Genomic DNA, 14,080 nt, shown 5'->3' on the forward strand with positions numbered 1-14,080 from the left:
ACGCTATGAATGGGAGGACTTGGGCATCATTAATCATCAGGGAGTGACCGAAGAAGGCCACAAGTGATAAATGGGTAGTGTCATGTGTATAATCGCAATACGATATTACATTGATGATGATGATGATGATGATTGAAACAGTAGGCTACCTACCACCTCCGATAAAAAGGAATCAGTTGATAAGCAAAGATCGAACAGCTTTCAGCTTCGAACAGTTGAAATTCATCTTTATTATAGCCTAGGCCTATATATAATATATTTATTAACAAAAATTTACAATTCCAAAAAGCTCTATCAATCATCTTTATTCTTCAAGTGATTCAGTAAACACTACTGCAAATATATTTAAGTATAAAATATCTCACAGATATCCAGAATATTTAAGATCAACTTCATATCTGAAGCAAATTACATCTACAAGCTGTATGCCTATCCTTATTATTTTTGTTATTCCTTGTTATTCGGAACAATGGATTGCTTAGTGGACTTCTTTTTCCCTGGTCGCTCATCGGACGACACCACTCATCCGACCCACCAAAGATATCCAGATTGACACAGCTCACATTGAATTGGAGTAGCATCCTTTTTTCCATAGCCATGCTTGTTATATTTATTATAGATTGTTCAGTTATTTATTCTCATAACATCTTTGGTGTATTTCTCAAAATATAGGCTGATGCTGGTCGTAAAGGTAACAGAACAGTAAAGTAGGAAATGATTTGTTGTTTGTAAGATATGCCAACCTATGTTACCGTACTTTGTAAAATGTTCTACTACACAAGAGTCCATCCTTCTACTCCATACAAATAACAGTAACAGTTACATCACTGGACAGATAACAATAACATACAAGTTGAGTGCAGATAGCAGTTCCTCGTAAAAAACACCACGATTGAATTTTTGTTTTTAGAAAACGCCATGCTTAATAGGTTCGTAGGAAACGCCACCGTAAGTAGGGATAAAGTGAGAGTACTGCCCCAAAGCTGGCTCAAGGCTGGCTCAAATCTGATTCGTGGTTCTAACCTTGCCCAACACAATGTAATCTGAACTAACTTAACCTAGTCATACCCCCAATCTCACAATAAATCTCAAATGAAGATCCTCATTCCCACTTTTTTGGAAAAAACTAGATCCACCTTCTTTTATTTCTTGAATAACTAAGAAACCATTAATTTTACAAGAAATTACAAGAATAACTTTTTCAAGTAAATCTAATCACAAATCCATTGACACCCCATTTGTCAAGATTGAACAAAAAATAAGGATCAGTCCCACTATTATAAGAAAAGTAGATCCAGCTTTTTTTATTTCTTGAATAACTAAGAAACCGTTAATTTTACAAGAAAAACTTTTTCCAGTGAATCTAATTACAAATCCATTGACATCCCATTTGTCAAGATTGAACAGAAAATAAGGATCTTATGGGAAAAATTAGATCCAATTTCTTGAACAACAAAGAAACCATTAATTTCATCAAAAAGCTACAAGAATAATTTTTTTCAGTAAATCCATTTGTCAAAGGATCTAACTCAACTTTTTCTGAAACTCGTTTAACACATAGTGATATACCAATTAGCATTCCATTCAGGTCATGGGAATTGCATGAATTTCCACAATTACCTGAAACTACCAATCTTCAATGGACAGTTAAGACAACTTTGAACATATTAAAACCTAGATTCATTATTCTTGGATTTCAAAAGAATAGGAAAAATGTTATAACTGCTAACAGGTCACATTTCGATTTCTGTACTGAAAAAAATGTAGGTTTGGTTACCCAGACCAAGAACATTATTCAACTTAAATGAAATAAATTCATTTGAAAAATCTAAGCTCATATAGATGGCACAAATTTGACACTTTATCATCACAGTCAGTATTTGAATATCTTGTGCTTTGAAAGAAGCTGATAAATCAAATAATAATATAAAATGCTTTAAAATTAAATTTGGAGAAAATGGTTGGAGATCATACTATGGGAGAACAAGAACAATTCTACAAATTAATGATAATGTTTAGTAATCAATGGGATGATGCTGAAGGTAAAAATATTGATACATTTGTTGAGTATGGAAGTGGTTGGGAGATTGATACTTTTCATTTGAATATTGTCTAGTTTTTTGTTACCAAATTTTTTGTTATTTTATAGAAGATTTTTTCAAATTTATAATACTCTTTTTACTGTTCCACTCAGTGGTGTATATTCAAACTCATTATCATAGAGGATCAATCAATGAGGGGTTGTCGATTTTTTTTTTTAATAAAATAATTCATTAATTTACAGTATGAAAAATGGTCACTGTTTCAGCATAGAATAATATCTACCCTTCAGAAATAAGAGAATCAAGGCTTCATAAAATTCATAAAATCTAAAAACATGAACTATTTCTCCCTAATTTATCGAGTATATTAAGAAAGAATAGTTCTTCATACATTACTGTAGTGAATTCAGGTTATAAATCAATGTCATCAATTTGAATAGTTTCGGGTAAAAATATGTCATTTATTAAACTACATCTTTTTGAAAAGATCAGATATGAATTATTCTTGCATACACTTATGATAGATAGAATTTACTTGTGGGAATATTTTATTGCCTCCAAGTGGAGATTGTATCTTGTTGATTCATAATTCATCCATCTCCATACTCGATTGAACCTCTTGGTCAGTCTGAAACAGATAATTAAATAATAGAACATGAATTTTAAATGGGTAATTAATTTTATGAAAACTAATACCATAAAACAGGAAACAATATTATAATTCAACATTCACTTTGATGGCTGTTAATACATAATAAACATCAATATTAAACAATATTCATTATTTTGCCTACAAATGAATGTAAATTGAAAAGATGGTAACAATTTATAAGGAAATTGACCTACATCACTATGGCAAGCCATCTTGAGCAGGATAAATTGGAGTTCATTTGCAAGCTAAGATATGGAGTGTAATATTACATTTTCTCGATTAAAATCGAATCTTCAATTTGATATTTCAAAATATTAAAAACTTGATAGCAAATATTGGTGTAATCGATATGCGGACTTAACTTTCACCAGGAATTTATCAGATACACTTATTTTTGTTGAACATCCTACTGTAATAAAGTTATATTTCTGAATTAACAGATAATTCTAAACAACATAAAGGGGTAATAAATTTAAAATAACTTTAAAAATAAAGTTTTATTGAGTATAATAAATGAAATTTGTAGAGTTATATTCTCTATTTGTGAGGTTGGCATTGATGACGTTTTTAAGGTGTGTCCTTAGAGAAAGCAAGCTATGTAGGCCCTCAGGAAAAATGGCTGCTGGCTGAAATAGAATCATTTTTGTCCTGTTGAAAATTTTCTGTTTAAGTGAAATTTAAAATGTTTAATTTGAGATCTAAATAATTTTATTGTGTTCTAAATTTGTGTTTAATGTTTTGTGTAATTTTCAAGCCTGTAGCCAATGAATGAGCCAAATATGAATAGATAAGTATTTTAGCTTGTAAGATTCTATGTTTAAGGGTCAAAATGGTTTTGTTCAGTAAATTTTTGTTGTGAATTGCCCAAGTATTATGAAAATTATAAGTTGATTTGCTCTGAACTGAATTTCTTATTCATAAGCATTAGATCCATTCATGATATATCAAGATATTAGCTTATTTGGAACCAATGACTTTCCTTAGATGATAGGTGAAAGCTATCCAACCCATTTGTATAAAATTTGGTAGAACGGCAGGAGTTATCAATGTAGAAATTGAGAAGATATTCTTAACTCTCATGCCTTATTATGCCACTCTTTTGCAGAATCAGATGTACCTCTTTTATACTATTCACTGGATAAGGAAGATAACTTTGAGTAAGCAGAATTAATTAGTTAGATTTTTCCAAGTAAATGGATAAGTTGTTACTGATGCCACATAGCACTACAATGTCGCTGGATTGGATATTAAAGGTCACAGCTTTTTTCATAAATCTTAGAAACTACATAAATATAAACGGATAATTAATTTCATAAAAACAAATACCATAAAACACAAAACAATATAATTGAACATTCACTTTGATGGCTGTTAATACATAATAAACATAAAAAAATCTAACTTATTAATTCTAAGATATAATATGTATCATACCAACAAGACCTTCTATACAAAATGGAAACTAATCATTTTAAACTAACAAGTGTAAAAGAAGCCAAGCTCTTCATAATCTTGCAAAGTTTTCAAAATATTTGTCCTTCAAAGTAGTAGATTCTTGGACTTATTTACTAGTCCATTCAAATTGTCATTTTCCAGGAAATGCCCTGAAAGAATTTTCTTCGTCGGTTCTATTTTGGGGCGTTGAATTCGAATCTGAAATTTGCTGAGACGCCAGAGGGCGGCTTCTCCCCTGAAAACCCCCAAATTTTTGGACTCATTTTTTTATTCTATTTCGATAATCTCTGGTTCTTTGAGAAAATGCATTCTCTACAAAATTGTGCTAGTTGTGCAGGATTCTACGATTTCTGGTTTTGGAGCTGCAGATTTTACAAAAAAGGGTATTTTCAAAAGTTTTTTTTTGAAAAATTCTGGAAAATCACTACGGTATTTCTACTGTATACAACTCATACAACTTTGAGTATTATGATGCAATGATGAAGAATCACATATCATGTGAATGTAAAATTAACTCTGAAGAAGAATTTACAGAAATTTTGAAATTAAGTATTTGTGGGAGGGGGGATACTAGCAAAAGTAGAAAACTTTTTCCTACAGTCAAATTATAAATTTTTCATTGCAATAACTTCTAGTAACGTTGTAATGATGGTTTTAGGGGTGAAGCCGCCCTCTGGCGTGTCAGTAAATTTCAGATTCGAATTCAGTGCCCAAAAAACAATAAATAAAACAAACGAGAAAAATTATTTTGGGGCTGGTTCCTGAAAAATAACTATTTGACTATACGTGTTAGCCTACTTCCCACCCGAACAGAGCTGATAAGTCGAAGATTGTGTTTCAAACATTATCCTCACCCTTACCTCATTAAATTCCAAGAACTAAATAGAATTAATTAATGTGTATGATGATTCAACCTGTTATAGGCTATCCAAGACCCACAATTTCAGAATACAATTCCTGCGGATGCAATTAAAAATATGGTACAGTAGTTGAGAACGAACCTGATTTGGTTTTGAACACAACCTGTTTTTATGATTTCTGTTATTTAGGAATGTGTTTTTGCTGTGTACAACCATTGAAAAATAGAAAACAGATTATTATATCCTCATAAAGAGTACATTCTTATTCTCATATATGAGTATCATAAATCCTCTCTAGTACAACGTACAGGATCATATTATATGAAAAATCATACTATTTTTGTTTTAATTTCACAAAGATTTCATTGGAATTGAGAACTTCATGCTTCTAGGAAGGGGAACTGGAACATCAAATGGAAATAATAATTATTGTATAAATACATTGTATATATAACAGTGAATACGTATTCGATTGTTTGTTAATTGTAAAGCTGTTTTATAACGGTCCAGTGAACTGTCCCAAGAATTGTATGATTTTGGAGCGTGTGACAATAAAAAAGTATCCATTCAACTCATGCGACAGCCAACTTACAATATTTCCCATGCTGATTTTATCGTCTAAATACTAGTTTACTTTTACAGATAATGGAAACCGTATAGTTTTGTTCTACTTGTGAACCAATTTCACATAGAGCTCGAGGAATAGTAGACCAAAATCAAGTACAGTGTAGGCCCTATAATTATTTGAATAAGTGTTACTTATTTTCATGGAATGATAATTTTTAATGAATGGGCTGTTTTATTAGAATTTTGTGTGTATTGTATGATAGTTCTCATGTGTGAATGTCAAAAATTTTTATGAAATGTTGAATTTAATCCAATTCTAAAACGATGTATATTAAGTGAATGATATTATCAAATTTCAATTTTCTTATTTGAGAATAATTTTTGTCTGTTCCAGTTCAATTCAAAGTGAAATGCTCAGAGGAATCGATGGTGGTTGAGCTACGAAAGACTGACGATGTTAAAGATATTTTTCTGGAGAATTTGAAACACTATCCAGGTTAGTATTCCCGGATGCTTATATTATTCATTGCATAAATGCAGAATGCAAATGTACTGGAAAAAAGCAAAGAAGAGGAGATCAAGACAATCAAATCCATACTAAAGAGTAATGGTTACAATAGTAGTATAATTGAAAAATCTTTGAAAAAACAACTGACACCTCCAAAACCTGAAGAAAAACTCAAGGAAGAGAAAGCATTTAAAAAACCGTCCCCTTCCATACATCAAGGGTACCACCGATCGTATTGGAAGAATACTGAAAAAACATCAAATCAAACCAGTCTACAAACCTTTCCAAACTATTTAAAAATTTCTAAAGAAACCCGTCCAGAGATTAGAGCTAGAAAATCAAGGCGTTTACATTATCCCCTGCCTGAATTGTGACAATATGTATGTAGGTCAAACAAATAGAAGAATATCAGCCAGGATAGAGGAACACAAAATGAGCATAAAAAACAAACAATCCACCTCAGCTCTTTACAACCACGAAAAGAACACAGGGCACAAAATAAACTTTAAAAATTCTAAACAAATAGCCAACATTCAAGATTTTCGGGTTAGGATTGTACGAGAGGCTTTGGAAATAGAAAAACAAGGTAGCCTTAACAAAAGGGATGACAGTACAAATATCTCTTCTCTTTGGAAAATCATTCTGAACACAACAAACACATCACAAAAGCCAGACACTTCTCCGGGAATTCCATTCACCCAGCAGCGCCAGGCTGAACACGTGGAGGATGAAGGAGAGGGGAGGAGGTACTCCCTCCGACCACGAGGAGGAGTTTCGAGGCACAGGCAGGAGTCAGTGTAAGATTACCTGCGCTCCGAAGATGTAATTTGAGATAATGACGAAACGTCAGAAAGTAAGTGAAACTGCTTATCGGATGTACCCGGTTGATAATTTACCATATCTATTTATTTATTTATTTATTTTTATCGATTCCTTATTACTTCAGTTCACCATTGTTGATGAAAAATTTCTGCATCAGAATTTGCTCATTATTTCATTTAAGTATTTTGCTCCTTTGATTTTTCAATATGATTGTTCAAATTATTTTTCTAGAGTATAATATTTGCTTTTATAACCTTTCAAGCTAATAAAAATATGTCATTTTGAAAACCATTTCATCCTATAGAGTTATCATATGGTTACACTAAACAATCAATGGGAAAATGAGTGGGACTTATGACCAGTTGAAAAAACTAATAAATTATTGCAAGAAGAACTTGTCTAGCATTTCTAGAGATTAGTTGAGACTGAATTGTCTAACCAGTGATATAAATCTACTTTCATTGTCGTGAATTTTTTGTTGCTGAGAGTCATGTACCTACACTTACAGTATAGAGAATTCTTGACCAATTTTCCTGAAATATCAATTTATTATTCCAGGTTGGACACAATAAACAATAGTGAAGAAAGATGCACCCGTACCCCGTAGTAATTCATAAAATTTATCATACTATTTGGCCTCAACAAACCAATTTGCTATTCTACTGTTACCAAAATATTTGGTACCGCTAGGACAAACCACTGCTTTTGGTAGCAACCTACTTATGACAATATAATATTGCCAATATTGATTGTGAACCTACACTTAAAGTATAGAAAATTCTTGACTAATTTTCCTGAAATATCAATTTATTATTCCAGGTTAGACACAATAAACAATAGTGAAGAAAGATGCACCCGTACCCCGTAGTAATTCATAAAATTTATCATATTAATAGTGAAGGAAGATGCACCCGTACCCCGTAGTAATTCATAAAATTTATCATATTATTTGGCCTCAACAAACCAATTTTCTATTCTACTGTTACCAAAATATTTGGTACCGCTAGGTCAAACCACTGCTTTTGGTAACAACCTACTTATGACAATATAATATTGCCAATATTGATTGTGAACATCTTTATATCTATTTTAGTCCTTGATTTACCCTCCAGAAGCACTGACCATCATTCAAGGTGATGATGAGGAAGATGGAAGGGTACTGCATTTTTCAGCTCTCCTGAAAAGTGTGGTAGGGTACCTACTCACCAGAGAATATACTGAAGGGAAAGATTTGGGAGGGTTCAGAGACCATAAGCAATGTGAAGCTTATAGAAATTGCTTGTGGTGTTCATGATAAATGAGAAATAATGGTAAATTCAGTTGATAATTTTTCAGAAAAAGTAACCAAGAAAAAAAAATTATGAGGAGAAATTATTTTAAAATGATGTGATTTTCATAGTCTACTGGGTGATTGGACAATGTAATAAAGCAGTGTGCATAATATATTTGTGTGCTTTATTCAATATTGGCCTGAATATTCAAATCAACTAGGGTAAGTCAATAGCAGTGATTTCCCACATCCACGTTATAATGGCAGTGTTTGATTAGCAATTGTATCGATATCCTTGTCCATTATTCAACAAAGTGGATAACGCTATCTCTTTCTCGTTTTGCTCTGTTGCCAGATCGTTTTTTAACAATATAGAAATATAATCAATGACAAAATATTTTATCTTGATTATGAAAATTCATTATGAAATCATTGAAGAATATAATTTCTTGCTTGATAAAATATTATTGATTATTTCAAACGAGAATGAATAGTTAATATTACTTCAATAAACCGGTATCAGTTACCCTCCATAGAAGGCATTGAAAATACAGAGGATCGGCAACGTTGTTCTCCCATCTTTCTCCACTGCCATTATAACGTGTACCTCACTATAGCGTTACCATAATATGTCACACCTGATTTTAGCTGACTCATCATACACATTTGCAATAGAGACCCAATAATGACATAAATAATAGGATTCAAACTACTGTTAGTATTTCCACAGAGAAAACATCAGATTGAAGAAAAACATAATCTGGAATGAAAAGGGTCAAGATATTCTCTGGTTTCAATAATTCTAACTGATCATTTTTTGTTGTTGAGATTACTTTTTAAAAACATACGCATCTTTCAGATCCGGCTTGTCATCCTGTGATTGAGGGATCTTTGGCGACATTCAAATTAAGTTTAAGTGATGTTTTCCAATGTGCTGTGACAAGATTACGGAATCAAGCTACTGTAAGTATTTTATAGTGTAGCCGCAATAGTGATAATCATATAAATAGTATCATTTATTCATATTAGTATATTATATTATTAATTTCCATATTTTATTTATCAATCATATTAAAATTCTCCATGGCTGCTCACTTTGAAGCTTTACAAGTAGGCATACAGTTGATCCTCGATAGCAAATCCTCGATTTACAAGTAGATCCTCGAAATACAAATGTTTAAAGGGTCCAGTGAAGAACTTCAAGTTATTGAATGCTCGTATAGAAAGTGATTAAAACTTGTACCGAAAGCGCTATTGTTCGATATAGATTGGGTATGAACAGATTAACTACAGTCCCTTTCATTTGATTATGTTCGAATACTGAGGAACAACTAATTAATGTAATGTGTGAAGTACGAATACTATGAAACCCCTTTAAACCCTTGATGTAATAGAAATGATCAAGATGTTGAAAATTGCATGATGGTCTAAGGAGAAACAATTATTATCACCTTCTAATAAAAACAATTAGTCTTTTAGTTGAAAGATTCTGTACCGTAATGTTAATACTTTTCCACAGGCATTCATGAATAAGAGAAACTACCAATGAATTTATATAAATTCCATTGTAAATTCTTTGAGATTTCTTAAGAATAGATTCAAATTCCAATGTACTCAATACAAGATACCATTATTTTATTGTGAACAATCCGAAATATGACGAATTAACTTATATCTTGAGGTTGAATTTCATTTGATAATTATTCCATATCGCTGCTGCTATTAGACCATTTTTCTGCTATAAAATAATGTGACTCCATCTATACAAAACTTGATAATTTGTAATACTTCCGGTTATACATTTAATATATAATCTTATATAGACTTATACATTTTTGACGGCATGTGTAGTTCGTCCTAATATGAACTCAAATTTAGGAGAAAAATAGCTGTCACCTGGTTAGCTATTCCAATACATCATTTTCTACTATATTGATCGAACAGTTTTTTAATAACTTCTATAGTGTTCGAGATATCCGATCTTGAAGGTGGGACATTTTTCAAAGTACACGTTTGTCTTCAATTTTTTTATTTATTTGCTCTATAAATTTTTGAAAATCGGCGGAAAAATCCACGTTGATCATGAGCTTATAGAGCATTGAATTCTTTTCAATTTGATGTATGGTTTCACAATTTTACGCATTTCCATACGACTGTTGCAATAGCTTTACCTACCTTCAGAGGGTTTTGTAACGTTTTATTATTGTTCGAAATTATATAAAATCAGTTTCCAATAACATGCAAAGCGAATGGAAATTGTTGCATTATTGAGGCAGACTTTAACAGCATGCCTTTGTGAGCACTCCAGCGATAACCTATCACTAAAGCTGTCATATCTCTCCTAATAATCGCTCTATCTTGAAAATGAACGGTCAATCGAGTTTTAATTTGATTTACTAATCTTGAAAATTCATTTTTGTAATTTTTTGTAAAATCAAGGGTTTTTGGATTATTTAAGAAATACTATTTCAAATGGCCGCAATTTTGTTTCATGAACTTTCAAAATGGTCATGATTTTTTTGTAGCTCTGTCTAGTTGTCATTATATGATTATGAAAAGTTTCATTTCCTCATGTTCAGCCATTAGAGAAAGAATATTAAGTGAAAAAAACAAAGTTTTGGCTGTGTGACTGAGGAATTTCGGACAGATTGAAAATGATATTCAGATAATATGTTACGTAACCAGGAACAATGCTCTAGAATATTGGTAGGGATTTAGAAAATACTCTGTATAATACGACTTTGGTTATTGTTTAATTCATTCACAGCTCTTGAATCTTTTATTTTATGCCTTGATAACCCAATAATTTATAGGTCGAATAACAAACGTTATTAATTATTATTAAACGTCCTAACAAAAGGAAATTAATTTATAATATTATTCACTGTTACAATATTCTTATTTGCTCTATTGATTTGCAGGGAGTGACCAGCTATTATCATAAGATATTTGTTGAATCTGAAAATCAAAAAGAAATCATCCATGTGAAATGTATAGAATTTGCTGATCAGCGAATGAATCACACTATAGTAAGGAGAAACGTATTACCAGCTGGATTCCAAGAGCCCGAGTGAGTATAAATGAGCACGTCTTTCAATTAATAAAATAGGCCTACTATTTATCTGATTTCTGCTTTAATAATTTCATGAATAATACTATAGTTTTAATACAGCAAACACTATGGTGTGTCTTGTCTTAGCCATAGACAATGACAGGCATTTAAATTAATAGATCAGACAAATCCCAATCTTGAAAAACCTCACAAACCTTCAATAATGTATCTTCAAATCCCATTTTTTTTTTTTTTTTTTTTTGATTCAAGAACAAAAAATACAATGATTATGAGGTAATAAATCTGGTACAGTCCAAAACTGTTCTTCTCTCGAATTTAGATAGAATATTGTCAAAATAATATAAGGTTAACTTCACGAATTATTACTAAAGTTTATTGACCTAAAATATAGAAGGCTACACTGTATGAATTATTCTATCATGCTGCTAGGTCACACTTTAGTTCACTAGGCTATTAATACAGTAGTATGTATTAGAACATATTACTGATGCTGTTATGTAAAAGAACCGAAACTTGTTTAAAAGTAATTCAGTGTATGTGACAGATTCTAGTCTTTTAATTTGATACTCAATCTCATTTTATGAAGAAACATCATTATTTTCTTCATCCATACTCACCATAAATTTAATCAATATGCATACGCGTATGGCAATATTGACTACACTCTTGACTAATACTGTCATATACTCTAATATTCTGTTCTAATGAATAGAATAGGCAAAAGAGTGTTTGGTAAAATTTGTTGATTTTGTAATGGTAAGTTTTATTTTTGGATGATAATGATGTTCTATTATTATTCTATAAATAATATTTCAATATTGATAATGATCTATTTCAATATTAAATTCATCTTAAAATAGTGATTTTTATATTAATTATACATTAAGGAAATCTGGGCCTAACGAAAACGTTGTTGAGAGTGCCAATGTAGTTGATTGACTTGGTTTGACAGTGTATAGGAATAATCTTGAAACAGGCATATTGATGGAATAATCAATAAAATGAGCAGTTGAAGGCCTTTTATATTTAAACGTTTTATTATATGAGTACCTACTCGTAAAAAAAGTTAAAAGATTTCATGGTACTTCTCTACCAATTATTATTCTAATCCGGTGTATTATATTCAGCTCGAGGTAGATAGGCTACATCTGTTCATGTTCATCTGAAAATATTTTGTTTATAAAACACTCAGAGATTATTATTCAATTTTTCATAAGCATGTGGTAAGATTTTAAGTAGATTTGAAAATCAATCATCCTCCCAGGAGCACGTCAAGAGAGTGTTGAAATTACTTAATGTATTTGAGTAGCCTATATCGAGCTCTGCTTTCCATTGTAAATGATTATAATCTCGTTGAAAAAGAATTCTATTGATGTGCATTTGGCTATCATACTCATTAATAATAATTAATTGATAATCAATTAATCAATACTCACTTCGAGTAGATTTTTGCCCACACCTCCCTCTACCAGAAATCCCAGTGTCGCTCTGGGCCGGCTAGACTCAGTCGGCGACTGGGGTGGGCCGCAGCAGGGGACGGGAGGCTTGGTGTGGTGTCCGTCAACCACCCTCGTTCGAGTCGGGGGTTGGAACAGGGCCTTCAGTACCTTATTGAAGTGATTCCCTCTTTTAGGAAAAAGGGGCCGTGCTTTCGCACTGCCTTACAGGGTTGGGCGTGGAGAAACGGGAGTAGGAACGATCTGGTGTCTTCATTTCATTTTTATTTTACCACCTACATCACAAAGATGAGGGGCACGTCAAGGAAGCGAATGAAAGTCGCTACTTGTGAATCACACTCTTCACTGGAAATTCCTTCAGTGAATAGAGTGGATTGTCAAGAAGGTATTTTTTTAGAGCTTGATTAAATGGTTCAGCCTCTTTTATACTTTTTATATTGTGTGGTAGGCAATTATGAAAGCAGAAACCCTGTGTATGTGGCTGTCTCTGTGTTTTCAGCAGTCTACTGTATGAGAGGTTGAAATAGTTTTTTCCTCTTGTACTATGTTCATGTATATTGTGTCTACATGGCCAAACCATTACATACTTTTTTATATATAGAATTGTCTTGTAGATATAGAGGGATACTACTGTAAAGATTCTGTCCCTCCTGAAATAAGGCCTTCTGAGAGTGTGATCTCCGGGACGGGAAAAACGTTCCCAATCGTTACTGGACGTCCTCTTGCAATTCCTCTTGGAATTAGCAAGATAGAAGGGCCCTCGGGGAGATAGAAGGGAACAGTCACTGGGTCCCTCACCTCGGGCACCGGATGTTTCTGGTTATCATGATTGGGATTTCCGTGACGGGAAAAATGTTCCCAATCGTTACTTGAGGTCCTCCTGCAATTCCTCTTGGAATTAACCAGATAGAAGAGCCCTGGAACCGGGCGTCGTTGGCCATCACCGGGTCCCTCACCTTGGTCATCAGCTGTTTCTAGCTATCAGGATTGGTGTCTCAGGGATAGAGAAAGGCGTTCCCAAGCCTTACTCGAGGTCATCTTGCTATTCCACTTGGAATTAGCAAAATAGAAGAGCCCTGGAACCAGGCGTCACTGGCAGTCACCAGCTATTTCCTGCAGTCAGGATTGGTGTCTCGGGGTCGAGAAAGGTGTTCCCAAGCCTTACTCGAGGTCATCTTACTATTCCTGGTCCTCTTCGGACCATTCTAGGGTGGTGTCAGGTTTTAGCCCAAAACCCAACTTGTCACCACTGGTCGAATCAGGCAGGCTGGCTGCTACAAGTCGCAGAAGTCATTGTATAGGACTTGCCTTCTCGCGAGTGTTGTTTCTTGAAGCCTCACGCGTCTTCCATTAACTCCAGTTAATGGAAGGTGC

The 14,080-nt window shown here is 32.9% G+C and overlaps 2 protein-coding genes across 7 annotated transcripts in view; one reads left to right on the top strand and one right to left on the bottom strand.

The window, feature by feature from the left end:
* The window catches only part of LOC111044976, a 123,325-nt gene that overhangs the window by 60,935 nt on the left and 48,310 nt on the right, over window positions 1-14,080 (top strand). For both annotated transcript variants that reach the window (XM_039441502.1, XM_039441503.1), the window contains exons 2-4: window positions 5,971-6,072; window positions 9,036-9,139; window positions 11,098-11,246. In XM_039441502.1, the coding sequence (XP_039297436.1) occupies window positions 5,971-6,072; window positions 9,036-9,139; window positions 11,098-11,246 (355 nt within the window). The remainder of the gene's footprint in view (window positions 1-5,970; window positions 6,073-9,035; window positions 9,140-11,097; window positions 11,247-14,080) is intronic.
* Window positions 1-14,080, bottom strand: part of LOC111050395 (potassium voltage-gated channel protein Shal) — a 517,077-nt gene that overhangs the window by 26,886 nt on the left and 476,111 nt on the right. For 4 of the 5 annotated variants that reach the window (XR_005572985.1, XR_005572986.1, XM_039441498.1 and 1 more), the window contains one exon: window positions 2,474-2,670. The exons of the other annotated variant lie outside the window; for it this stretch is intronic. Coding sequence is in view for 1 of the 4 variants with exons in the window: in XM_039441498.1 (XP_039297432.1) it covers window positions 2,626-2,670 (45 nt within the window). In the remaining 3 variants the exon portion in view is untranslated. Of the gene's footprint in view, window positions 1-2,473; window positions 2,671-14,080 lie in introns of those variants that run through there. 5 annotated transcript variants of the gene reach the window in all.

This window comes from Nilaparvata lugens, chromosome X, assembly GCF_014356525.2.
Source record: "Nilaparvata lugens isolate BPH chromosome X, ASM1435652v1, whole genome shotgun sequence".
NCBI lineage: Eukaryota > Metazoa > Arthropoda > Insecta > Hemiptera > Delphacidae > Nilaparvata > Nilaparvata lugens.